Raw genomic sequence first — 27250 nt, forward strand, 5'->3', positions numbered from 1 at the left:
GCTATGATCATCGTCACATAAGAAACCTACATAGTAGCATAAACACACATGCAAGTTATGGAGCGGAAAGTTGAAAAATAACGCTTTTATGGATAAAATATTTAACGATTTATTGTCTGAATTTGCTCTACAAAGAATTTCTTCGAAAACTACAATAGAAATCAGTTAATTTCAACAATTAATTCCATCATCCTGAAATTTCCTTTAGTCACAAGTGATGAAAGCGTATCATATGACGTTTCCTGGCTTCGGCAAGTCCATACTTCTTATTGCATACTGGACATGAAATCGTCTTTTCAGGATGATTTCGTAGGATGTGATTGTTTACAATCTCCTTGGTAGAAAATTTTTTCCCACAATGCTTGCGAGGAATACTGTGGGGTTTATGCAAAGAAGCAATGTGATTCTTCATATGCTGATTCCTCCTAAATTTGACGCCACAAAACTCGCACGCGAATGATTTTTCATCAGTGTGAATTCGGCGATGACTCTGTAATCTTTCACGCAAATGTGTGCTGTAATTGCAGGATTCCCAGTCACACACAATATTCTTCACTGGATCGTGTATCTTACAATATTTTCTGAATCCATCCCTCATAGATAAGATTTTTCCGCATTTATAGCAGAATAAGCAGTTCGTCGTGTGTGTCCTCATGTGGCTGCGAATTCTTGCCTTTGCGCCGAAAGTCATTCCACAAATATCACATTCAAAGGGTCTCTCATCGCTGTGTATTGTCATGTGTTGCATGAGACCACTGCGGTATTTACAGGTGTATGGACACTCACTGCATTTAAATATCTTTTCCGTGTTCACCTGCTCGAGAAGGACAGAACAAGAACGCTTAAGAACTTGCGCAACGTTCACATTATCATCAGTGTCCTCCGAATCGTTGGAATCCTCTTCGTCAGCTGGTTTTGGTGACTCAATAATCTCCACAACTTCTTCGTCAGCACTCTCAGGCTCTATTATCTTTGCCTTTTCTCCTCTCAATTCAATCGGTGTCTCGTAGCAATCTTTATCGCTCAACGATGATACGCTCTCCGCGTTCTCAGCCAAGTGACTTGCGAGGTGATTATTGAGATTGTACAGGGAGGAAAAAGTGTCCTGGCAATTCATGCACATGAACAACTTAAATCCTCCGTGCTGTTGAAGATGATACTCGAAGTCCTCCACGGAAGTCTCTTCTTTATAGCAAGTTTTGCATCTAAAGACATTATGGGCATTTTCTTGGTGGTTCACCAATTCGTACCATTCCACGAACTGTGCTCCGCATTCACGGCAGTACAAAAAAGTGATGACCTCAGAATCTCCTTGTAATCCATCCATTCTCTGAGAAATAAGGAAAAACATTAAAATTGTTTGTTGACTATGAAAATCCCGTTTGCTAACCTAACATTCAACGATGTTTTTCAGTTTCTCGGTTTCTTGGCTTTCCTGGCTGACTAGCAACTATTTAACTACCTGCAGTTAATCACTATCACACGTAGTAATATTCGCAAATCTCTCGACAGCTTGATAGGCTTTTGGTCGCGCGTTTTTGATGAAAAGTAATGTTACTCACGCCGCTCGAGAATGGCCGATGTGCATCTAGCCGTGATCGCTGAACACTGTCCGGAAACACTTCAAATTCTTTTAACCCATCGTAAAACACTTCAATTGTAAATTTTAAATAAATTCGTGAAACACTTCAAATGCGGAGTTCTCAAGAGATCTTAAAATTAAGAGAAGCAAAAACAAACAAGGATTTCTGCCCATATATGCATTTATTTATTTTATTGTTATTATTACATAGGATCTAATTCTTCAGATGAAATGTTTTCTTCAATCGATTAATAATTTTTCTTCTCATTTATGTTTAATTTCTTGATTAGTTGATTATACGTTTTTTTTTGCCATTATTACTTTAATAGTTAGATTTCAATATTCTTTAAATTTCCTCTCATCCTTATGCCTTCTGTCTGCAAAGATTATAATTTTTAAGATTACATAAAGTTTCCATTTTTCTTGTTTCTTGAATAATATAATTATATAATATTGAAGCGAATGATTTCCTTTTCACTGTTTCTTCTTTTTTCTTCATCAAAATTCTCTTTTTATCTGCTTAACATTACAAATCTTACTTTACTTTTTCCTTCTTACCATTTTCACTGTTTTTTCTCCTTCATCTTCTTCTTCATTACCCATACTGAAAACTTTTAATTATTAAAATTGAGTTTTTTTCTCTCTTATTTCATTTTCTTGGTTAAAAGTTATTTTTAGCATTTTGCCTTTCGGGAAATATAACATGAAAATTTTCACTTTTATCTTTACTTAAATCCATCATCGCACTTTTTTTTAATTATGTGTCTCTCATTTTTTTCATTTAATTACTAGAACTACTATTGTGAATTCTCATTTTTTTTCGTAACTTTTAAAAGTTAGTGTTATTAAGAAAGTGAACCAACTGAAAGTGTGGCCTTTTTGTAATTGGATCTTTTATACTTGAACAAATATGTTTATGTCAATAAATCGTTAAGAACTAATTTTTTTGTTGCAATATTAGCACAAAGTTTACTGTTTCTTTTGTATATTGCAGTTTTTCTTAATTTTTTTTTCTGTTTTCATTATTATTATACTCATTTTTATGCAATGTTTCTCATCTCTAAATATTCTACTTTCATTTTTCTCATCTTATTTTTATTCTCATCAAAATTCATCTTCTGAATATGTATCATTTTTCCATTAGAAATTCATCTTTCGCATTTTTCCGTTATTCTTTAGATTATATAAATTGGGTAGCATTTATTCGCTTTTCGCTTTCTTTTAAAAGAGTAATTACAATTAAAATGAAATCAATACACAAACACATACTAAATTATCATTTAAGAAAAATTGTTGTAAATATTTAAGGAGAAAAAAATATGGGGAAGAAATAATAGATTGTTTCTTTTAAAATAATCATTGATTCTCTCACTTCATCTTTTCATCTTTTGTTTCAGTAAATCCTTCTTCTTCAGCAAAAATTATCTCCTCAAAGGCATTTTTCATACCATTTCATCATTTTTGTTTGAGCTTTGATCAATCGATCCTTTTCATGATTTTCAACAAATGTTTTTCATCTTATCTTTCGCTTTTTTTTCTTTTAGATTCTTCTTTTTCCATGTCATTTCACGGAGAGCGTCAAACGAGTGACATTCTCAAAGTTTAGCATCATTGAAAAAATTTCTGCCATAAAACTTTTCACTTCTTATCCGTGGTCAAAAGCAGGTGAAATATTTCCGTATCATTCCATTTTTGGGTTATTTTGTGATTCTTTCGTTTTTTCCATTTTTAAATTCACTGTATATTTGGGCAGATGTTATTATTTATTTCTTATTTTTTTTCTTATTCTCCAGTATAAAATCTAGATGGAATATTTTATACTTCTTTTCCTCGCCTCGTGTTGTCTCATCATCATTTGTACACCAAATGTAAAAATAGTTTTATGCGTCTCTTTCACATTCATTTAAATGCAAAAATGTCACCTCAATAAATGTATTTTTTCCTCTTGTAAACAGAGAAGAAAATGGCAACAATTTGCACTTTGGCGAATCCCTCTTTTCTCTCTCTCTCTTTCTCTTTCTCCATTATATATCTCGTGTGTAAGTATATAATGTCAACTAATATACTTTCCGCATTTATCTCGGTGTACATTTAATGTAATATTTTTCACCAATTTGTGATAACAATTGTAACAAATATATAAAAATATATTCATAGGAGTGCACATCACAGACCTGACTGTATAATTCTGAGGGTTTTAAACAATTTTCACTTCTTTTCTCTCCTTCATTTCTACAGCACGTGATCGTCTCTTTGAAAGATCGTCGTTTGCATGCTCAGCAATATCTTTTTCTTCGTCTCACCTTCGTGACTGCGTCGGGCGTCACGAGTGTTTTTCGATTGGTATTTAAAACCCTGCGCAATATTTTTTAAATACTATTGTATTGTACATATAGTAATATTTAAAAAACTAACAGTCGGTATTTTATCATTAAAATTCTATCACGTCTTAAAATGCTTCTCTCACGCCAGCCACTCGAGTTCTAGGCGCGCAACAGCATTTCTTCTCCATCTCCACTCATGCGCCATCATCCTTCCGTCATTTCAAGTGTAAGATCATTGTGGTTTAAACCGCTCTCTTTTGATTATACGTTCATCTTGCCAACCTTCATCATCTTCTCGTCTTACGTTTTAGGTTACATTTTATTTACAATAGCACATATAAATAAACCTCAGGCATGTGTAAACTTCCTTTTCCACATGTGAATGCTTCAGCATTACACCCTGTCCATTTATAGATTGCATTCCCATGCTCTCTCTCTTTCTCTCTCTCTCTCGTCTCTCAATAATACTTTAGTATTTCCCTCATTCTCCTTCTTCCCTGCATCCACCGTGCGTCCACAATTTCCATGCAATTGTGTCCAATCCTGACTCTTCTCTCCATTCTTCATTGCATTTTTTTTCATATTGTTATTGGTCAAAATCGGGAGTTATGGTAAAAATTCATGACAAAAGAATCGGGTTAAAAATCATTCGTCACAGAGACTGGCAGTGGACGTGCAAACAACTCGAAAAGTCCCCTTATAAATCGTTTACAACACCAATTTTAGAATATATGTAATGTTTATGCTAATCAAATACAAATTGTTGCACATCCAAAGTCCTAATCCAGTAAAAATTCAAACAGCTTATATATTTCTTTCACTCGATTTATAAGCGCCGATCGCTAATCGATTTCAATATGTATTCCCTTAAAATGTATTATGTAAAATTCATGATAATTAGACAATATATAGCAAATTATTACTTTCTCAATGTGTAAATTATTAAAATAGAACTTTTCTTATAGAGCTACAAAGGCTACAAACAACAAAACCATAATTTATATTGTGAATTTCAAAAGCCAAAAGTATGAATGGAAATCAAAACTGACTGATTCCTTCTTAACCTTCTTCATTTGTAATCATTTTCGCGATCATATTTTATCTTAATTAAATCCTATGTATGTATATTTTATGCTTTCAGTTTGTATCTATGATTCACAAGAAAATAAAAGGAAAAATGGGGTTGTGTGGAACAAAAAAATGTAAATTCTTATTTGTATAAACCACCTACAAAAAACGTCCTCAAATACACATAACTGCACATTTTTTTTTCTTACAATTATTGTTGTATATAAAGTAGATGCACTTTTGTAAAATGAAAATGTTCCATTTTCCATCAGTTCTAATTCATAACAGGCACATCTTCTTGTCCCTTCTGCCCAACGGAAGTTGCAGAGCCATTCTCCTCTGGTTTGTTCTCAATTTCACCTTTCACTTGACTGCCTTTCAACTTCACATCATCACTAATGGTGGACGACTTTGTGGAAAAGGTATCGTGTGAATCTTTCCAACCATTAACACCATTCACATCAATACTTACCACCTTCTCCTCCGCTTCTTCAATCCCTGCTGCTGAACTCTCTGATGCGGCTTTGGCGTCAGATTCAGCTGAGGCACTGCCATCGCCCTCGGCTTGCTTCTTCTGCTCACTCTCCTCCTCCTTCAGAATCTCGTCACACATCGAATTGGCCAGGTCAGACGCCAGCACAGTGGTACTGAAATTCAACATGCAACACCTTTACATCCACATATGGGACTCTTCATCATCTCCACTTACCCATTCTGCAGCTCTACGGTGGACGCCACCAGAGTCACTTTGCCCAACTCCGTGGCCAATCCAGACACTTCGTCCTCCGCGACAGCCTCATTGGTCCTCCCATTGCTGGTCCCGGCCACAGTGTCCTCCGTGCGACCAGACTTGGCAGATTTCTTCTCCTTTTTGGTCTTGCGACTCTTATTGCGCGCCACCTTGCTCCCGTACGCATATCCGGCAGCTGCGCGTCCGGTCACGCTTTGGTGATGAGGCACCGTCACTTGGGCACGATGGAGTCGACCGCCGGTGACTCCCTTACTGCCCCGGCCGTTGACACCATAGCGCGCCATGCCAGCTCCAGAGCGGCTCGAAACACGCACGGACCGCCCAGGAGCACCGTTTCCGGGATTCTGTGCGCCCAAAGGAGGACGCACATGTCCACCATTCCCACCAGCAGCCCAAGATCCCACGACGACTCCTGTGAGAAAGCAAAGCTCATTGTTGTAATCTCAAGTGTGTGCATGGAAACATAAATCATAAAGTCATATCAATGAACATGAACCATAAATCCACTAAAAATCAAAAGCCATCACAAATGATTGACAAATCGTCGATAATGAAACCGATAAAGGTGTTAATTGACTTCATAAACAGATATGCTTCAAAAATCACACACGACACACTGTGGATCTTACCGCCAACTTTCAGTTGATACCCCTTCTGATTGCCAGCATTGCGAGCGGAAGACACGCCAGCACGTTGCTGCGGATAGAGTCCACTCGATCCACGGCCCCTCATCGCGCCAGCTGCTCCAGCATCCACTCCAGCGCCCGGAAGAATGCGCGATGTGATGGGTGCTCCGTAATATGAGCCTCCAGTCGCCGCCACGGCCGAGGAGTAGTATGCTCCACTGGCGTCGGCGGATGCCTGTGGAATGTTGGCCATCTGGTGAAGCTGACCCTTGCTAAAGTGCTGCGGCAAGTTGGCTGGCGGCGCTTGTGGCAGGAATCCCGGTCGGAACATAGAGTGATCAATCTGAGAGGGCAGCAGATAGTGCTCAACGTCCTCCAGAATGGCCTTGCGGAACCGTTCAATCTTGAGAACCATCTCAATTTGATCATCACAGAGTTCTCGCAGGCTCTGGACTAGCATCGACATCTTCAGTTTGAGATTAAAGAGTTTCCCATCGAAGAACAACCATGGATTTGTCATCAGCCACGGCAGAGGAATTCCACACGCGTCATTGGCCAGCGAAGCAGTCTCCACGCCTTGCATAAAGAGTGTCGCCAGATAGACACCACGGAGTTGCACACACGGTAGCTGAGAAATCGAAAAAAAACGACACATTTAGATAAGTTAATCCGCACAGAGATGATAAATCCGCGCGATACTCACCACCAATTCTTGTGTGTACTCAACATTGATCATTTGTTGTGAGAACGCCGTGGCCAGGAATGCATCAAGCTCCTGACGCGTCAGCATGCTCCTCTCGGGATCCGTGATCATGTACCTCAACACGCACGCCATCACGAGCATGTGCTGCGGCACATAGCCGCGATTGAGCATCAGCAGAGAGTCCGATCGCATGATCGTGAGGAAAGCCTTCATGCGGCGCTGCTTATCTTCATACGCCATGCCGAACCAGAGACGCTGCACAGTGGGAACAGCCCATAGCAATTGGGTGGCTTTCACCATGTCTGGCTTCTTGTACTCATTCTGCGGCGACCATACCCACTCGGCTATCACCACGTCGGGCTTCGAAGCACTCCCACCACCACTGCCGCCGCCGCCGCCGCTGCTGTTGCTGCTGCTGCCGCCGGACGCATTCGTTTGATTCTTATTTGACTTTGAACACAGATATCTTTGGTGGTATAAGTTGAACAGAATGGCATAGATCATTTGACGAGCAGGACGATAGAACAAGTGAACAGATGGAGATTCACGACCTTGTTCATCTTCTAGCACCTATTTGAAGAAATAAATTGCCAATTGGTGGTAATTCAAGTGAATTCAGCCACATTGAGGCAGTAATGTGGGCATAAAGATGATGAACATGATAACATTATTCTCTCAAATGACACTATAGCAGAGAGATAACACTGAAATATTGTACACTACAGAATAGAATCCTTGGGTATAAAGAAAAGTGGGGTTAAACATTGATTGTCTTAAAGCTCTCCAAAGCATTGAAATTAAAATGAAGAACAATAAATGAAAATTGACTAGCGTAAGCTAAAATAGAAAGAAATTAACTGTGTTCGACTGTATAGAAGCCAGTTTTTTTCTCATCACTTTAATGCCTCTGAAACTGAACACCAAAGTTGATAGTGTTGATATAAGACGCCCCGATTCTGAGAATGCGAATGAAAATGTGGCTTCTGGCTTATCGAGACAGAGAAGAAGAGGGTGAATGTGAAGAAAGCAAGGCAGCAAATGGGATTGTCATGTCCGTAATCGGTGATACATCCATAATTGATTTAATATAGTTAGCCAGCACGAGTCACTTAAAACTCTTTATCAATACATTTTTGCTCAATAGCACAGCAATCGATTAAAGAATTCCAAGAAAATTACTCTTCATTCATTCTAACTCTGTGTATTACACAGTTTTCTCTTTCTCTCTCTCTCTCCCTGTTTCTTCCCCATAGCTATTCATTACACATAAATTTGCATGTTCTAGGACAAATATTTGAATTCCAGTGTCATTTATGTACACGAAAGAATTACAAAGCAGGTAAAACTGGGGAACTGCATAAGTTGCCATATAAATTCATGCTGGTTTCTTCGAAGGCGGATTTACAACCAACCTTCATCTTAAGCGGGCGCAAAAACGTTAAAAATTCTTACCTGTGGCAATATTATGGTCTTCTTAGTAAGAAGCTGATAAATCTTTGAATCCATCATGCCACGCTGATGACGGTTCAGTGAAGTTTTTAGCACCTCGCCGGGAAGAGTGTAAATAAAGTGTCCACCACTGGAAGTACTCACTTTCGTGCTACTTGCATTTGTGCTGGGCTGACTTCCGTTCGCGTACGAGGACTCTGGAAAAACAGCCAGTCAGAAGGGAAGGCCTAAACAATGAAGAAATGCAGGAAACCTACCGCTTTCGTCCACTAAGTTGTTCACATCGCTTAAAATCTTCTTCGCAACCTCGTCATTTTCGCTCGTTTCCGATGCCATCGGCATGGAATCGCCATCGGCAGTTTTAGCGTTTGTCTCAATGGAGATCTTTTTCTTATTGCCCATATATTTGCGCGTCATAAACTTCCCTTTGCGCTGGAAGTACTCAACAGATTCTGTGATAGCTGCCGAGTAGTCGGCCAGATCCAGATGCTTGATAAACTCATTGATATCATTTGTCGGAGAGTTCCTCACAATCTCCGCAATCTTTCGGATCTTCGCCTCAAAGTCAGTGGCCACTTCGATTCCCAGCTTTTGGTGAATGCTCTTGAGCTGCGCCTCCTCGATGGCTGTGTAGCCGCCGAGCAGGATAGCCACGAAGGGCAGATGGTCGGCCGTGAGACTGAGACTCGACAGCAGCTTCGACACGTGGTACTCCTTCGTCTCCAGCGATCCCTTGTACGAGAGCCGCAAGTCGTGAGAGCTGAAGTACCGGCTGCAGTTGGCAATGATGTAGTCCGGATTTACGCCCAGAATGCCGTCGAGGCGATGCTCGTGGAAGTACTCGATGACCTCCATTGTGTGATCGTGAATTGTCTGGATGACCTGGATGTTGATGCTGCGCATGGCGTTCCGCAGGCACGTCCTCAGTCCGGACGGTGGTAGCCACCAGATCTTTGGCGGTGGAGTGCCAATCATGCGAATGTGCTTCAGCACTGAGATTGTCTTCTGGCGAAAATCATTGCGCTCGCCCTCAAGTCTCTTGTTCTCTCTGAGTGTACCGTCGAAGAAAGCAATTATCTCAATTTGAGCTGTACTAAATGCATTTGCAAGTAGTTGAACAAACTGATACGCTCGATTCCATTGTCCACCACAAGCCCAGTCTGTTTGTGCAAATGAAAGGAAACATATACACACATAAATTCATATTTTCTCACACATCAACTCTTTTCGCTGGATCGCAATATCTGTGAAACTCTTGTCGCGCCAGCTCACAAGCTAATTGGTAGGCAAATAGTTCTCCTCACCCGAGTAATAGCCTCCGTAGAATCGATCCAGGCAATCCTCCATGTCCAGAGCCAGTCGGAGCTTTCCATTCTTCAGCTTTGACTTAGCTCCGAGGCTCGGGACGATTTTCAGTAAGTCCACTGCAGTGCTCCCACCATCGATTTTGCCCAAGAAAGCGTGCAAATCCACTGCATTGATCATTTTCTCTCTAAGCTCTTTACACTTTCAATTCTGCAAGGAGAACAAACAGATAACAACCCATAAATCAATACAAAAACAGGGAAGCCATTACACACAACTCCATGTAACCGGTAAGTCACATGGATGCACTTTGCAGCTGGAAAAGTCAACTTTTCACGCAAAATCTCACTTCAAGGTGGCAAATAACTACGAAATCCCGGTAAATTGGTAAACTATTCCACTTTTCCAGTTGTGGAAAGCAAAACTTCAGCCAGAATTGGCGTTTTTATATGGGTCACTGAGATAGAAAAAAAGCCCTACCTTTCCGGACAGCAAAACAAACGAAATGGAAGTATTGCTATGTGTGTATTTAAAGCACTATTGATATCACACGCTTTGTGAGATGAAAAAAAAAACAGCACGAGAAGCACTTTCCAGCCTCTCGCTGAAAAAGTTTTGTTTTATTGTCTGCAGTGTGGAGACGATAAGAGTGAGAGAGGCAATTTCGGGAACGAGAGGAGGAGTGAATGGAGGAAAAGTAGACCACCGGGAATTTTCACTGCAGCGTGCCTTTTCACTGCCACAGCACTTGCATTGAACTCAACTATTGCCAATAGATAAGACAAACACTAAAAATAGAATGATATCATTGAATAATAGAGACTTTTTTCTCTGTCTCAGAAGCAGTGCAGAAAAAGTCTTCTCTGAGAAATTCACATTTTCTCACACACACTTGACAGCGGAATGTGAGGTTAAATTCTCGCGGAATAAAATGCGGTATTTTGCGAAAAATACATTAATAACGCCCTAACTCGCTACATTGATTGATTTTGAGCACACTTGGGAATACTATGGGGTACTTTTGCATCACGAATTTGCAGTATTTATCTGTTTTCTCGGCACTTTTAGCAAAATAACACTTACCAACATTAAAAAAAACCTCACACAGCAATCGACGAAAATGGCGAATGGACTGCCATATGGCAACACTTACCGCAGAGAAAGGAAATTTACTCTGGCGGTTGGAATTCGAAAATTCTTGCAGTTCTCTTCGCGCCATGTGCAATGAAAAGTCGGTCAATGGGGGCATAATTACAAATGAAACAGTAATTGCAGCAATTGGCTCTGACTTTATTTAACTACCATACTTTTATTAAACTCTGGTTTGTTTTGCACAACATGGACAATATAATAATTATGCTTTTTCGTCTAAAAGACTTTTCTCTTGATATGTTTCACACAAAGTAAGTTTTTTTTTTCTTCTTCAAAAATATTATTTTGCATCCTTCTAGTCACCAAAAAATCACGTTCAATTGTATCCTGCTAGATTAAAACGTTTTTATAAGTGTTTGCAAAGAGGCAAATGGTTTTGTGAATGGAGTCACACCTTCACAACTCGACTCGGATGGAACTAACTTACGAGTTGAGGGTGAAAATGCAGTGGACTCTCTTCTTAAGCATTTTCACCTCATGTGAATAAATATTCTCTATTTTTTGTGGTTATTTAATATAAATTAGCCCTTAAGTTTTATTATAAACTACCATTTTAATTTTTTACTTCATCTCTTAGATTGTCTGTGCTCTGCAGAACTATATTTAGCATTCGTGAGAGTAGATTTTATATGGCTTCCTCTTAAAGATCACCATCTAAAGCACAAATTTGAGGCTTCTGTAACACATTCATATATTTTTATCCAATAATTTTCTTACCACGTAAGTAGTTTTCATTAAACCCTAATTCTCCAGCGTCTTATATTCAATACTTTTTATTTTTTCACTTTAAAGTTCTTACTTTATTACACCAAAAAAAAAACGTCTTTGTCTCATCTATATTGATATGTGTTATTTGAGAGTATTGATTTTTATTAATATCTGTCTTTAATGCTGGCTATAAAACTCGTCAAGAGACTACAGATATGTTTATATACTTTATATGCTTTTTGCGATATGTATTCCATTGTCTTCTAAATAAATAGTCTCAAGTGCTTATCTAGAAAATGAAAATTTTTACGCCTAATGTCATTTTTTCCGTTACTGACCAATTCTTCTCATGTGATTATTATAAATTTGTCACGTAAATATACGGACATAGATATAGTGCTTCTTACAAACACAATTTATGTCCAATTCAATGTCATTCTCACTATATCTAAGGTATAGAAAAATGCAAAAGTATCATAAGAGGTAAATTTTTTCTTGTATAGAAATTGTGACTCCAAAAAGTATTACAAAAATTGATCATACGATTTTTCATCTTTCCTTCAAAATACACCTACTTCACACTGATAAATATTCTTCATGTAATGTATATTTTTTAAAATGTGTACAGCGCTTTTGTGCCAAATTTCGTAATTTCTTTTCACCTCTCAACCGCACACAATTTTTCCATGACTTGCGTTTCCTTTTTTGCCTTCACCGTGAAACCTACGAAAACTGCTTCAGATGTGAATTTTCGAAACTGCTCCTCTATTTCGCGTGTCTCAATGCAAAAGATGGTAAATTTGTGAGAAACCGAAAGGAGAGTATTAAATTGAGCAATTTCGATTAACAGAAACTGGTCTATGAATCCAAAGTGAAAACTTCTACTTGATGATCACACTATGTAGCAAATCCATTAGAATAGATTATCTTCTTGGTTGGGGATTATTCATAGTTCTCTTTGGTGCCCTATGCGAAATTCCTTTTTACAAATACTAAATTGACTATCAATTACACTCTCTTAGGAGAGATTTTGCGTCGTCTCTATATTTTGTGATCATTTCATCACTAAACAGTGCGAAAGGTGTTACTTAGGCTCAAGTCAGAAGTACTTATTGCATCCTAATCTGTCTTACAAATATGTCAATGATGAGTGAAACTACAAATCTTGCACTTTTCACCTTTGAGCAGGACGCACAAATGTGTCCAAATACTTGACAATCGAAACAATATGACATGATATGCAGAAATGTGGCTCCTGAATTCACCTTTCGCACCGGACTAATTCTTCTCACCCACTAAGGATCAACTGCAAACAGTGAATATTTCCTCAAAATTTGCCGTTTACAAAATATCTTTCAAAGATTCTCATTTCAATCAACATGCTTAATCATTATTAGACTGTGTTATTATCATTTATGATATTTAAAGCCACAAGCATACAAAAATAGTGTTTGATCATTATTTATCTGTCACAAATTACTTCATTCAATACATTTAAATATCTTTCTCATGTCCTCACATTAGGCTTTTGCTTTGTCTTCTACATCTTTGGCAATTGTTTTTCTATTATATTTTATTCTGGTAAAGAAAGTCAATATTAGAAAAAAGATACAACAAAATAGCAGAATATCTGTAAATTTGGGTTTGTGTTCACACTATATTCTTCATTCTAAAATACGTTTCTTAATGTCTTAGAAAATAAAAACACTTTGCCATACAAATATATTACTATAAATATGCTTCTAAAATTTTTCACATTCCAATATAATAGTTTTTCTTCATAGGAACATAAAGCATTCTTTCCACTAGTTTTTTTTTCTTGCTCTCTTACTTATAATATTCTGTATTTTCTGCCTTCTGTATATTAGAATTATAAATGTGCAATCTCATTTTTCACCTTTTGTCTACTTGTGCGCGTGTACATTTTATCTAAAATAATTCCATTCTCTTAAATAGCATTTTTCTCTCTCATTAAATTGTCCTATAAAATACTTGATATTTTGTGATATGTCTCAGTGATATGTATAGAAATTCCACTATTAATTCCTTTGCACCTCTTCTCAAAACTTCGTACTTCGTCACAATCAACGTTTCTTTCAAATGTTAAAAAATTATACGTATCTCCCCCTTTAAAATATTAGTACCTACAAATTCTCTTTTTGGTTTTTAAGTAAAATCTTCTCTCCCAAACATTGTTACCACATGTAAAAGCGCTCACTCGCTCTGACCACCAATGCTCCAATAATGCCCAGGAAAAATATCATAGGCCTTCCAGCGGATGAAATTGCATTCTCCTCGGGATTCGAATTCTCACAGAAGTGCGAATCTGAAATGATAAGCGAAAAAGATAGGTGTTGATGGATAGTAACGCACATTGGATTTGATGTGATTCTCACTGGCCCAATTGCGAACTTTCGGCAAGAACTTGTTCCAGAAAGCACAAGATGCAGACATTGGACCACGTCCAAACTTCTCCGTTGTCGCTTGTTCAGTCCCTTCAGCATTGAAAATGTAGTATTGGGGATTATTTTTGCTGTATAATGGCCACGTTTCACCCCCCAAATCGGGAACTCTGCAAAATCAGTGAAATATTAAGCCATTGGCGCTTTTGATATGCAAATTCGCCGCCAAGATTTTACCCTGTTCTAGCAAATTCAGTGAAAGCACGCAACATTTGAGTGCTGAGAGCACGTTCACGTTCACGATACTGAAGCGATACGTTCAGAGGCTGTCCAAAGATATATTCAATTTCATCACCATGCAAAACACCCATCCATTCACCCCATAGAGAAGTGCTGGTGCGCTGTTGTGGGGAAAGATTAATATTTCATCTTTTTTTGGCCGAATAATGCGCATAAATGTAAAGAGTAAATTCTTACGTGGGTAAAGTAGTAATAGTACACAGAAGCCCCTTGTTGAGCAAATCCTTCGGCATATTCATTGGTGGGACAGATGAAGAAGTGATCACCAACGGCTTTGCTAACTTGCTGCTGATTTTGATTATCATTGCCACTATCCCAGCTCGTATACTGAAAAGTATTTTTGCGCATATAGAAAAATTGCAGCACAGAAACTAATAATAACTTCTCACCTGAAAAATTATAGCCTCTCGCTCAGCCTCTGAAATCTTACTGAAGATGGTATTCATAATCTCTAGAAACTTTTCCCGTGGCAATGAAGTTGCCACATCTTTCGAGAAGTAATCAATAAAGTCATACAGCAGAAAGTAAGTGCCTGTTGAAGTGTTAGGGAAATTAATATTTCAATGAATAGTGATGGTAGGGAAGTTTGATTAAAATATTCCATACAAGATTGCAATATTAAGTCTCACCCTCATCCTTGTTGCTGCCGACGAGAATATCAATTCCCGTGAGGTCGGCCCTCTGCAGCATAATGGCAGGATCGTAGGGCATGAATTCACCGTCAATTGTGGGTGCAGAAGGAAAGCCCAAAATGCCAGAGTATGAGTTCCACTGCTGCACCGAGATGGTTTTCGCGTCAACGTTCTGCATGCACTCCATCACGAGCACGGGTGAATCCTGTTAATTGGGTCACACAGATAATTCAATAACTCAGCTCATTAGCGGATGAGACGCTTGAAATAGATCGAGAGAGGGAGAGAGAGAGAGAGGGAGAGAGAGCTAACCTGAAGTAGAGACGAGTTGCAATTGCAGTCATCAATGAGAGCCTTTCCAATTTTCGTCGCCCGCTCGCCAGTCATATGACTCCAGGGAGCATTTAGAGTTCCGGACTGCAAGATGCCTCGCTTGACCAGACCTTGGGTCACAGGTGACAAAAGATGCAGGCTAACAGCTCCTCCGCCCGCCGATTCTCCGAACAGCGTTATTAAATCAGGATCACCACCAAAAGCTCTTGCATTGTCCTTCAGCCATCTGATGGCCAACGCCTGATCCCACATCCCTTGATTGCCGGGCGCAGCATCCGGATAGGGGAACTCATCGGGAGATAGATAGAGGAAGCCGAAAGCACCAACGCGATACTGCATCGAAGCCACAATCACATTTCCCATGGCGGCCAGCATTTCGGCATTGTAGATGTCCAGCGTGGAGGTGCCACTCATGTAGCCCCCGCCGTAGATCCACACGAGCATGGGCAGTGCCCCAGACTTGTTGTGATGGTGGTGCTCATTGCGCTCCGTGGATGTTGTCTCGTGGCTCTGGAAGTGATTGTGACGAACCCGCCCCTTCACCGGCACCCAAACATTCAAATACAAGCAGTCCTCGGAGATGTTGGTGTTGGGATTCCACATCTCCTCGCCCGGAAAGCCAGAGAAGTATTCATATCTGCACGGCAAAGATTTACAAAATGAACCTTGAAAACTCTATCGACCGCTTGAGCAATGTGGAGAAATTGTAATGGTCAAAATATCCCTAAAAAAAAGATGTATTAAACCCACCGCTCTTGGATGCAGGAGTACGGCAGTCGGGTGGCGTCAAGGACACCGTGCCAGGGCTCCACAGGAACTGGCTTGCGGAACCTCAAGTTGTCCACGGGCGGCTTAGCGTACGGAACTCCATGGAAAACATGCACTTCGCGATTCTGTACATGCACAGAACGTCCCCTAATCGGACCCGTGCTCGTTTGCACTACGAGCCTGTCGATAATACCAAACACTGACGGAAGTATGATGGAAATCACAATGAGATGAACACTTATTAATTTTATCTTCACTAATTGATCAATCATGATTCTTGTGTTTCAATGGAGAGCTTCTCCTCAACTGGAAATTACACTTTTCACTTGGGCGATAGAACCTTTGTTTTCACTGTGTGTCTTCACAACACCAAAAAAATATTCTCTCTTACTTCAGACGATTCAGCTTAGAGACTGCACACCTCTTTATCTCTACATTTCGTTTTACTTATGTTGAAAAATTCACTTGTAGGCAACGAAAAGGGCTAAACTTCAGCAGTACATAGTACCTACATCAATGGATGTTCCTGCAATCGAAATGTGAATTATGCAATCGTATCGATTAGAGGTGAATTGATTCCAAAATCCGCTCTTGCGATAAAATAAGTCGTGCTCTCAAATAATAATGCCAGTTTTAGAATAATTTATCTAAATCTTCATTCACGACCTTAGACGGATAAATTATGCATATGGATTCGCTCTCGTAAAGGGAGTGTGAGGGTCGATTTAAAGACATTTTGAGTACTTAAAGCGCGGTCAAATGGCTCGGGTGATGCTGAGGAGCAAAATCTGAATACCCATATAAGTTTATTCAGAATATTCCTTTTGTAATTGGGACTTGTGCGTCTCTCAGAATTGATTTGAAAAATAAATACAAAATGTGTGCGCACCAGATTGGGTGTACGGTTGAAAGAAATATGGAGGGATGTTGCGAGACGGTCGTTTAGTGTCTCACACCAAATAATGATCCCCAGAACCCCCAGTTCGATGTACGTTATATTTTTCTTTCACCTTGATTCTCTATCTATACATACGGTACACAGTAGCGGAGCAATATAGGAGACATCTCAGTAGAAAGACACCTTCGCTAGCCCCAGAATTAAGCGCGATGGAGACAGGAAAGGAGAAATAAAAGCACTTTTTACGATACCACCGTTTTTTCCAGTCAGACAGTCCCTCACAATATGAGATAGTGGCAGAAAGTAAGTTGAAATATTAATACATCACGGTATTACGACGCCCTATTTGTATTATCCACGGGTCGCAGAGAGGCGAGTGTGTGCGGAGTAGAGCAATCCGGAAGCTTTCATTATAATATTTTATATATTTAATGCAATGAACTGTGTGAGAGTTTTCTACCTCTGCTTATGGCGAGAACACAAAAGCGGGGAGCTCACTTTGACATTGTGTCTGAATATGGCTTATGATAAATGAATGATGAATTAAGAGAATACAAGAGAGAGAAAGCGAAAGGGAGAGCGAGAGAGGAAAAAGGCAGAGGCAGCCGAAGGAATCCCCATAATTAACATGAGAATTACATGAGGATGAAGCTTTAATTCTGTCCCGAAGAACGCAATTAAAATTGAAGCCCCCTTTTCACTTTTGCACTCTCACAACGCACAGCCAGCCAATTCGCCCAGACCAGCTCCCAACTACAGCCAGAGACAGTTATCGCGACATCCACCCAGGTTCATTTGCAAAAGGTCCACCACTTTGGAGCAAGAGAGAGGCGAGAAAAAACTCCCACGAAAATTGTGAAGAAAAAACACTAGAGAGAAATCACAGAATGGAAAATTTCCCTTCACAAGAGCACCAAATTGAGCTTTAATACATAATATTTTCAATTAAGGACTTGTCAACATTTTTTCCTTGAAGGTCATCTTAGTTTATATACTGACAGCAGAGTACGATATACATATATTATTTCTGCCGTCTAAATCACACGACAACGTAAAATCAATTTTCCTCCTATAGGCGAAAGGAGAGAATATACACAAGATTCCTTTTTCCTCCTCTATTTGTGATATTGATTTGCCGTGCAATCGTCAAAAGTACTCTGCATATTTTACAGAATCGTGCACAAAGTCCAATTTTTTCAATATTTAAACGTAGAAAAATCCTCTCCGCCAACAATATATTATTGATAGGTGGGGAGAAGTGAAAAAATTATATGTACACTTGTTACTTTTCTCCGCGCACAGCTATTATTCCAATCGAACTAAGCAACCTCTGAACCTAAACTGAGGCAAGGGCCACACAAGTGCTTACGAGTGAGCGATGGCACCGAAAGCTCCCGAGCGAGAGCGCTATATTGCCCACAGGGTGACTGAGACAGCTACAGCGGCTGCCCGCTGTATCAAAGCCCCAGAAAAGCGAAATTATCTCATATTTGTTCACTCGTACTTACACTGGCACGCACATTTAGCAGAACACTTTCCCGCCACTCGAGCTTTCTTCCAGCACATTTTGTGTGCAGTTCAAATCAAGGTTCAAATGCTCTTCAGCATATTTCCACCCACAAAAATGAATTATTCATTCCCTCAATTTCATATGAGAAAATACTTTCATTACGCATTTCTTCTCACTTTGCAACTTTCATTAGGAAAGATTGTCAATAAAAACATTCAAGCTATTAAAGTATAACTTCAACTCTTGTTTACAAATAGGAATAGTTCTTTTTACTTGTTTCAATAACGTATTAACTTTCTTATATTCCTTCTCATGTACACAATAGTGGCACGCGTATCACTAAAAAAGCTTTCATTGACAATTATTTAATTACTCCTCACAAAAAGATACTCCATTACAATCTCGTTTTAATTCTTGTTCTTTTTCTCTGTAATTATAAAGTTGTTTATGTAAACATGTGTATACGATCGAGTTCTAAGAATTGCACAATATTATATACGCATAACGCAAATAGTTTCTTATGTAACTGCACTAATCTCATCATCAGATTGATAATTAGATCTAATGGGAGGAAATAAAAACGATTTCATTTTTCCTCATCTTCCTCATTCCTCCTGTCACTCTTGCATTCTTTTAAGCGAATATTGTACAAAATGAAACACTTTAAATTTAAACAATGACAAAGGTGAGTTCTCTTCATGTGAATTTGAGTAAATTAAGAGGTCAAAAGCGCAGACAGTATGATAATTTCATCTGCAAATGACCGACAGCGCTTGAGACTTGATCCGCTGGAGGTGTGTTCATTTTTTACGAATGAGATTCAGAGGTATCGTGCAGATATAAATAATGGCGCAAGAAATTATGAAATGTGCGTATCTTAAATTATACTTGTTGACGTTTAATGTTTTGATGATAGTTCATTTTTTCCACATGCAAATAACTTTTTGTATGAATATGTATTTCGAATGTCTAACTTTTTCAACGAAAATCTGCACAAGCCAGTAGTCTTTCAGCAAGAAGCGGAACTAGACCTCTTGAGAATAAAAGCCGAATGAATAGTGAATATTAAGAAAAATGCCAACGGAAGTGGATGAGTCATTAGTGAAAACTAATAAAGTTCGTGTGATATTTGAAATGATAAAGAGCTATTTTGGCAAAAATATATCAACGTCCAAAATTTGTTAGTGGTTATCAATCAATTCTCATTCAATGCTTTTGACGAAAAATCAAATTTCTTTTTAGTTATTTACATCGTTCTGACTGTGGGAATAATCTCAATCTGTGTAGGAATATTTACAACATTTTATTCAGTTCTGGATCTACTCTTGGATGAAAAACTGCGCATGAGGACATTTCTGCCTCCTTATCTTTGGTGGAAAAATCCACCATCGACAATCTTCAGACTCTTTATATTTGATGTGATCAATCATGAGGAATTTCTGAGGGGCGACGAAGTGTTGCGGATGCGACAAGTGGGCCCCATTGTCTATCGGGAACACGTTACTCACGAGAATATCACGTTCCACCCCGAAAACGACACCATGACGTTCACGGCGGTGCGTTCGGTGGAGTTCCTGGAGGAGGAAAATGAGCCCGGAATCCTCAATCGAACGATCATCGTCCCGAATCTCGCTGTTCTGGTAGGTTTCGCCAAGACACAACAATATTTCGCTTGAATAAGGGATTTGTGTCGTTAGGCAATGGCTTCTCGGCTGAGCGACTCGGCCTTCTTCATGAAGATCGGCTACAACATGATCCTGCGCAGATCGGGCGACACCGTCTTCCAGAACACCACCGTCTACAAGTACCTGTGGGACATGGACGGAAACCTCATGCGACTCGGCGAGAAGCTGGTGCCCTTCATGGTTCCCGTGGACAACTACGGAGTCCTGCACAATGTGAGTCTCCGTAGGAGATCTGCGAAGATCGCCAATTAACAATCGCGACATTGCAGCTCTACAAGTCCTTCGCGGATCGACAGAACGTGAAGATCGGCACCGCGCACGGCCACGAGCACTTCTTCGAGATGACCCTGTACAACGACCGGCCCACGGTTCCCGGATTTCGGCCCGAGCGCGGAGAGTGCTTCGCCTCGATCGAGAACTCCACGGAGGGACTCTTCTACCCGCAGCGCCTCACGGACGAGTCCGTGCTCAAGTACTGGCGCAAGAGCATCTGCCGGCCCAGCTTCCTCACCTACGCGGGAGAGGAGACGGTGAGCGGCGTGCCCGGGAAGAGATACGTCCTACCGGACGACACCTACGATCGCACGCGCCCCCTCGAGGAGGACTGCTATCGCGGCGACAACGGCGACGAGTATCCGGACGGCCTGAGCGACGCGTCCAAGTGCTACCACGGCTTCCCCATCGTCATCTCGAAGCCACACTTCCTCAATCGCACCGGCGAGTGGGTGCGGAGACTCGAGGGCATGCAGCCCAACGAGGAGGAACACGGCAGCTTCGTCGTGGCTGAGCCACTCACGGGCGTTCCTCTGAAGGAGTGCGCGAGATCGCAAAGCAACATATTCGTTAATCAATTATCTGGTTTTTCCAACCCGGACCTTCAAAAGTTCAGCGGAATGGTCATTCCGATGTTCTGGGGAGATATCGTGAGTATTAGTTTTTTTGCTATGAATTAGAACGCCTTCTCGCCCGGTGGAGAAAATTGCGGTGGACCCCCTGTGTTTACTGCGGTATGAAATTTTAATGTAACTTTTTGCCACTTTTGAAACAAAAGATTAATGTATTTTTTGTACAAAACAAAAAATAAAAAAAACAATTTCTTATCTATGTAATTTAGTTAAACATTAAATATATTAATTGCACCGCCTTATCAAAGTACAAGTTTTACATTTAAAATTGCCAAAAAGTTGTTTTTGCATTTTTTAGTATGTTTCAAGCAACCCATTAATCCTTTTTAATTAAAGATGTCAGTCGTGTCCTTGGTAACGCAAATAAATTATAACTAATGAATTTTTTACAATACATACTTTTACATATTACATAAAGTTCCTGGAAAAGTGCTTGCTTGTTTTATATATATACAAAAAACAATTCTAAAGCTTTTTAGTAAGTATTAGCATTGAGAATAATATCACATTAAACCGGGCAGTGACTGAAAATTTTAGCAAGTAAGCTTTGTCGTGGAATGTGACACATTAACCCAAGCATTAACTATTTTTTCCCAGCTTAGTTTCGTGCTGGGAAGCTTTTTTCCAATATCTCTTGACCGCATGTGTCGCTTTTTGCTCGCGCTCACTTTTATTAATTTTTTGCCTCGCTTCATTGCAGTGCATTCACGATTTGCCTCTATTAATACGAGGTCTGATGATTTTGGTGGTTGTTCTTGTACCAACATTGCAACCTTTTGGCACCTTCGTGGCATACATTTTAGGACTGGCGATGATTTTATATGCTGTGCGGCAGTTGCATAAGGCTAAAGTCTACAAACGCATCTCATTTGTCTTCCAGCAGAGATAAGCTGAATTAAGTGCGCTGTAATATTCTAAGGGCGTGAGCATATGACAATAAATATCATGTACAAATATTCCGCTAGCCGATAGGCATGTTTATTATTTTGCAATATCAATAAGTAAATCAGACGATGACCACAACTTGTGAGGAAATGCAATTGCATTGCAGTTGGGAATATTCCCGTGGAAAAAATCCAGAGATATCGCGTCGCGGAAAAGCCGATATGCGACCTTTGGTGTGTAGGAAAGTCACACCTGCACATCTGACTGACAAAACTCCTCATCAATTGTTTGCAGGTCACTTGATGAGCTCTATTTATTTATACACAAAACAGTGTTTAACAGCAGATTAAAATGATATTCCTGTTCAAAAGAAATCTCAACGAGTCTGGGGCGACATCAAGTGCTAAAGACGTCGAGGCAACAGCCTTAAAATCACTCGACACGGATCAGTTCTCTGTTAGATCTGCAAGTGAATGGACCGAAAGCACTATAAGGTACACACTGCTGAGCAAATTCACACAGCTTTCAAGTTGAAGCAAGAGACTAAAAAAATTAAAAAGGTTTTTAGATAAATAAATTAAGTGAAGAAAGATGAAAAGTAAAGTGCATTCGCCGTTGATTGGTACAAGCATAACAGTGAATAATGAGTCCGAAATTAACAATAACAACACAGATTCCCGATTTAAATTAACCTCTCGTCGTAAGTTGTGTCCAAATAATTTGCTAATACATCACCTCACACCAATTTTATGATAGATCTTTCATGCGATCGCGATATGAAATGTCTGAAAATTAGACTGAATTTCATACATCATCTTTTTTCCTCATTGCAATTCTTCTCAAGTGATGCAACACAGACCTCGGAAAAAGTGATGTGTCCAGCAAAAAGTGAAAACATATAAACTGCTTGATTTGAGGCGAAAAAAATCACATTTTGTGAGCTCCCAAATTGGCACAATCCACAAATATTCGTGCAATGAGTCCAATTATGCGAAATACGCAAGATCAAAGATATATCCTGACTCTCAATCCGTCACGACATCATCTAATGCTGATGTAGAAACACATAAATGATGATGAGTTCACTGAATTGACCAATATTTCCACTCACAGAAACCTAAATCACTTTGCGAGAAGAACTTTGAACATCAATAAAAAAAACACCACAAGTGAAAGTGATAAAAATTGCTAATGATTGACAGATCATATTTTCTGCAATAAATCAGCTTCAAGTAAATGTGCGACTTTGCCGAAATACATGCATACATACATAGTCTTATTAAATAACATGCCATTGATCATAAATGGATAAGCTAACGTTTAGGTAATTTAAAACAAAACCTAAGAAAAAAGAACGCACTCCCAGCGACATATTAGAGTGACTAATAGATTTAGACGTTTTATTATTGCTAATAATCACTGAGTGCAGGAAAATTATACAGTGAAGAGCAAAAGTGACACAATTGAACTGCGCTTTTTGCAAATTCTCTGCTTGTAGTTGGAGGAGATCAACTCCAATTTCATGAGTGGCCTCGAATTGTTACCAATTATGAAGTGTTCATTATAAAGCTTTGCCTTAAAATTATAACAAACTATAGCGTCCTAGAGTAAAAGAAATGCAAGGTGCAAAACATTTCCCTGAACTGTCTGCACTTTCAATTTCATCCGTTTTCCACTCGCAAGCAAAAAGTGAAATGGCAGAAACTCATATTCTCTCTAATAACATTTCTAAAAGCAGTATAAAAAGGGTAATTTTGAGGTCAAGGTGCTTGATTTTAAGACTAGAAACTGTCACGTTTTCTACCCTTAAAAAAAGTTCACAAAAAATCAAATAAAACACTTGCCTCAAACAAAAAATTAGCGACAATCTCGTGATTCTTCTTATAAAGCCAGCTGTTGATGAGCCATTGCAAAAATGTCTCGCAAATGTTCACAGAAACAATTAAAGTAGAATAAAAATTTAATCTGCATTAAAATTACTTACTAAGTGTCCTATGAATTGATGGAGAGTTAATGAAACTTGACAGCAATTGCATATTTGAAAATTCCAAGGATTTGTCATGTATAAATTGTATTTCATGAATGTATCAATCAGTTTTGCTATTCCACTGAAAACAAATTGCGCCTCGTAAATTGTACATTCTACGAAAAAAAATGCACAGGACTGAGGTAAAAACAATATTGAATAACCATGAGAAAAGTTACGAATATATGATGAAACGTTTGTGCTCACATACACTCGCTAATTCCCAGCATCACATTGGGATGATTTTTTCGAGGAAAACTGAGGGATTAGTCAAACGTCCCATGATACATACAGACTACCTACTGAACACTTCCATTATTATTCACTTTATTGTGCTATATAAGTTTTTCCATCATCATCATCATCGCCGAAACTCAAGAAGTCAAAATACGCAAACACGTGTAATTAATATCTCAATAAAGGTAAACTTTTGTATTAGTCATCTTTCACAAGTTCTTTAATTTTATTGCACCATCATAAATTTTAAGTCTTCACGCGCTTTTCAATTTACTCACAGAAAAACAAACGTCACATTTCAGGCAACATCATTTTTATATCAATTGGCCTCATGTTTATTATCGCTGGCATTGTCTCGAGTAAGATTTCCGCGCGAAATGTAGCATTGGATGAAAAACTGCGCATGAGGACATTTCTGCCTCCTTATCTCTGGTGGAAACATCCTCAGCCGATTGTGCGATTGCGAATGTTCATCTTCGAGGTGATCAATCATGAGGAATTTCTGAGGGGCGACGAAGTGTTACGGATGCGACAAGTGGGCCCCATTGTCTATCGGGAACACGTTACTCACGAGAATATCACGTTCCACCCCGAAAACGACACAATGACGTTCACGGCGGTGCGTTCGGTGGAGTTCCTGGAGGAGGAAAATGAGCCCGGAATCCTCAATCGAACGATCATCGTCCCGAATCTCGCCGTTCTGGTAGGTTTCGCGAAGACACAAGAATATTTCGCATGAATAAGGGATTTGTGTCGTTAGGCAATGGCTTCTCGGCTGAGCGACTCGGCCTTCTTCATGAAGATCGGCTACAACATGATCCTGCGCAGATCGGGCGACACCGTCTTCCAGAACACCACCGTCTACAAGTACTTGTGGGACATGGACGGAAACCTCATGCGACTCGGCGAGAAGCTGGTGCCCTTCATGGTTCCCGTGGACAACTACGGAGTCCTGCACAATGTGAGTCTCCTCAGGATTTCTGCGAAGATCGCCAATTAACAATCGCGACATTACAGCTCTACAAGTCCTTCGCGGATCGACAGAACGTGAAGATCGGCACCGCGCACGGCCACGAGCACTTCTTCGAGATGAACCTGTACAACGACCGGCCCACGGTTCCCGGATTCCGGCCCGAGCGCGGAGAGTGCTTCGCCTCGATCGAGAACTCCACGGAGGGACTCTTCTACCCGCAGCGCCTCACGGACGAGTCCGTGCTCAAGTACTGGCGCAAGAGCATCTGCCGGCCCAGCTTCCTCACCTACGCGGGAGACGAGACGGTGAGCGGCGTGCCCGGGAAGAGATACGTCCTGCCGGACGACACCTACGATCGCACGCGCCCCCTCGAGGAGGACTGCTATCGCGGCGACAACGGCGACGAGTATCCGGACGGCCTGAGCGACGCGTCCAAGTGCTACCACGGCTTCCCCATCGTCATCTCGAAGCCACACTTCCTCAATCGCACCGGCGAGTGGGTGCGGAGACTCGAGGGCATGCAGCCCAACGAGGAGGAGCACGGCAGCTTCGTTGTGGCTGAGCCACTCACGGGCGTTCCTCTGAAGGAGTGCGCGAGATCTCAAAGCAACATTTATGTTAGTAAACTTTCTGGCTTCTCAAATGAAGATCTTCAAAAGTTTAGCGGAATGGTGATTCCTATGCTTTGGATGGAATATGTAAGTTCATATTCTTTTGTTGTGTAAATTTCATTATTTTTAGTTTATCAATCATTTCCCATATAGACTCACTTTATCGTACTCTATAACAAATATTTGACAAATAGTTTCCTCATTTTAGCGATTGCAACGTCTCAATGTAGCGAAATTAATTGAGGATAGTAATTAGAGTTTACCTTGAAAGTCTCAAAAGTTACGTGAGTGCTTTTTGAGTCACACAAAAATTGTTTCTTCCTTTTGCAGTGCATGATGGAGTTAACACCCCTTATCAACGTGGCCTTGTCGTTCCTCGTTGTTTACCTGGAACCACTCCAGTATGTTGGCTCGATGGTTTCTCTAGCACTCGGTTCTATCGCCCTCCTCCTAGTGGCCGCAGATTACTATAGGGACAAAAAGTACAAAATCATCAGCTCAGACAGCAAATACATGTGAGTAAACTGCCAGCCAAGAAAAGACTCTAATCAATTAACATTACTTCCTATTTTTATTGTGATTTCTCGATAATTTACTTGTTTACAACAGAGATGTTGTATATTAATATTACTTTTTTCCATCCTAAAATCCGTGCTTTTTCCATCCAATCTATCTTTCAGTTGAAGCTCTGCAATTAAAAGTCCATTCCGATTTGATGAAACAATGCCAGGCAATGATGATTAGCAAAGATCAATTTTTTCGCGGGGATTTACTCACGTCAGGGCGGATCGACAAAAAATTTATACATACAATATAAATAATGTTGAACTACTATGAAAAATTATTGCTCCATCCTAATAACAAATCTTCATCACAGCATGAATGTTTCTTTTTCACGTCTCGCCTCAACAGAAACAAAGTAAAACAAGTGATCAGTCTCTACGACATTAGGTCTGTTGTGCAATTTGGCAAAAGAAGTCTGTGAGCAGAGATACCATTTGTGTTTTGTTTTAATATAATAATTATTATTATTAATTGAATTTCGCCGCTCCAATATAATATATCTCAACTATTGATCGCTCGCGTGGACTTTTTTCCCCACGAGCATTGGGAGGCAGGGTCAAAAAAGCTATATGTAAGCTCTGATGCTGAGGTGAAGGCTTGTTTACCACCGAAAGTAGCAACACGTGTAACATCGCGTCGTGATGGAGTGTCATATAAAATGTGTGCGCTAAAGTCTTCGTGTTTGACGGACTGCGGGCAATGACGGTAGGATTTTTTTGCTCGACAAACATATTTCTTCTTCTTCACTCTTTCGCCTCATTTTCATTTCACTATCTATACACATTGAAATAGTTTTACGGTCATTGTGTCTTGCCTATAAATGGATACGTTTGAGACTTATGCTAAGCTGCAT

The 27250-nt window shown here is 39.8% G+C and overlaps 5 protein-coding genes and 1 long non-coding RNA gene across 10 annotated transcripts; 3 read left to right on the top strand and 3 right to left on the bottom strand.

The window, feature by feature from the left end:
• Nucleotides 1-208: 208 nt before the first annotated feature.
• LOC132257933 (oocyte zinc finger protein XlCOF6-like) lies at nt 209-4473 on the bottom strand. Its single transcript, XM_059755002.1, has 2 exons — nt 4375-4473; nt 209-1330 (listed from the first exon to the last, which is right to left on the bottom strand). The coding sequence occupies exons 1-2, from the start codon at nt 4471-4473 to the stop codon at nt 209-211; spliced, it is 1221 nt and encodes a 406-aa protein (XP_059610985.1).
• On the bottom strand, nt 1850-10937 carry LOC132258278 (constitutive coactivator of PPAR-gamma-like protein 1). 2 transcript variants are annotated; one of them, XM_059755506.1, is made up of 9 exons: nt 10892-10937; nt 9808-10018; nt 8761-9663; nt 8507-8700; nt 7055-7624; nt 6355-6979; nt 5684-6137; nt 5447-5621; nt 1850-5383 (listed from the first exon to the last, which is right to left on the bottom strand). In XM_059755506.1, exons 2-9 carry the CDS (start codon nt 9986-9988, stop codon nt 5249-5251), a joined length of 3237 nt encoding a protein of 1078 aa, XP_059611489.1. In that variant the 5' UTR covers nt 9989-10018; nt 10892-10937; the 3' UTR covers nt 1850-5248. The 2 variants fall into 2 exon arrangements, with proteins under 2 accessions (XP_059611489.1, XP_059611488.1); XM_059755505.1 differs by lacking the exon at nt 10892-10937 and adding an exon at nt 10289-10828.
• On the top strand, nt 9841-10277 carry LOC132258281 (uncharacterized). The gene is made up of 3 exons (XR_009468271.1): nt 9841-9918; nt 10001-10098; nt 10164-10277. It is a non-coding gene; the product is annotated as an uncharacterized LOC132258281 (long non-coding RNA).
• A 146-nt stretch (nt 10938-11083) lies between the features above and the next one.
• LOC132258280 (acetylcholinesterase) lies at nt 11084-18344 on the bottom strand. Of its 3 annotated transcripts, none has more exons than XM_059755507.1 (9): nt 18279-18344; nt 16086-16629; nt 15315-15972; nt 15000-15207; nt 14760-14902; nt 14548-14697; nt 14308-14471; nt 14065-14240; nt 11084-13994 (listed from the first exon to the last, which is right to left on the bottom strand). In XM_059755507.1, the coding sequence occupies exons 2-9, from the start codon at nt 16373-16375 to the stop codon at nt 13864-13866; spliced, it is 1920 nt and encodes a 639-aa protein (XP_059611490.1). In that variant the 5' UTR covers nt 16376-16629; nt 18279-18344; the 3' UTR covers nt 11084-13863. The 3 variants fall into 3 exon arrangements, with proteins under 3 accessions (XP_059611490.1, XP_059611492.1, XP_059611491.1); XM_059755509.1 differs by having other exon boundaries at nt 18288-18340; XM_059755508.1 differs by lacking the exon at nt 18279-18344 and adding an exon at nt 18001-18249.
• A 35-nt stretch (nt 18345-18379) lies between these two features.
• On the top strand, nt 18380-21990 carry LOC132257935 (scavenger receptor class B member 1-like). Its single transcript, XM_059755004.1, has 5 exons — nt 18380-18455; nt 19823-20151; nt 20209-20409; nt 20466-21119; nt 21802-21990. Exons 1-5 carry the CDS (start codon nt 18380-18382, stop codon nt 21988-21990), a joined length of 1449 nt encoding a protein of 482 aa, XP_059610987.1.
• A 379-nt stretch (nt 21991-22369) lies between these two features.
• On the top strand, nt 22370-27173 carry LOC132257624 (scavenger receptor class B member 1-like). Of its 2 annotated transcripts, none has more exons than XM_059754610.1 (6): nt 22370-22686; nt 24552-24952; nt 25010-25210; nt 25267-25920; nt 26164-26348; nt 26514-27173. In XM_059754610.1, exons 1-6 carry the CDS (start codon nt 22578-22580, stop codon nt 26515-26517), a joined length of 1554 nt encoding a protein of 517 aa, XP_059610593.1. In that variant the 5' UTR covers nt 22370-22577; the 3' UTR covers nt 26518-27173. The 2 variants fall into 2 exon arrangements, with proteins under 2 accessions (XP_059610593.1, XP_059610595.1); XM_059754612.1 differs by having other exon boundaries at nt 22370-22480.
• Nucleotides 27174-27250: the final 77 nt, after the last annotated feature.

Source organism: Phlebotomus argentipes, unplaced genomic scaffold (genome assembly GCF_947086385.1).
Source record: "Phlebotomus argentipes unplaced genomic scaffold, Phlebotomus argentipes genome assembly scaffold_4, whole genome shotgun sequence".
Taxonomy (NCBI): Eukaryota; Metazoa; Arthropoda; class Insecta; order Diptera; family Psychodidae; genus Phlebotomus; species Phlebotomus argentipes.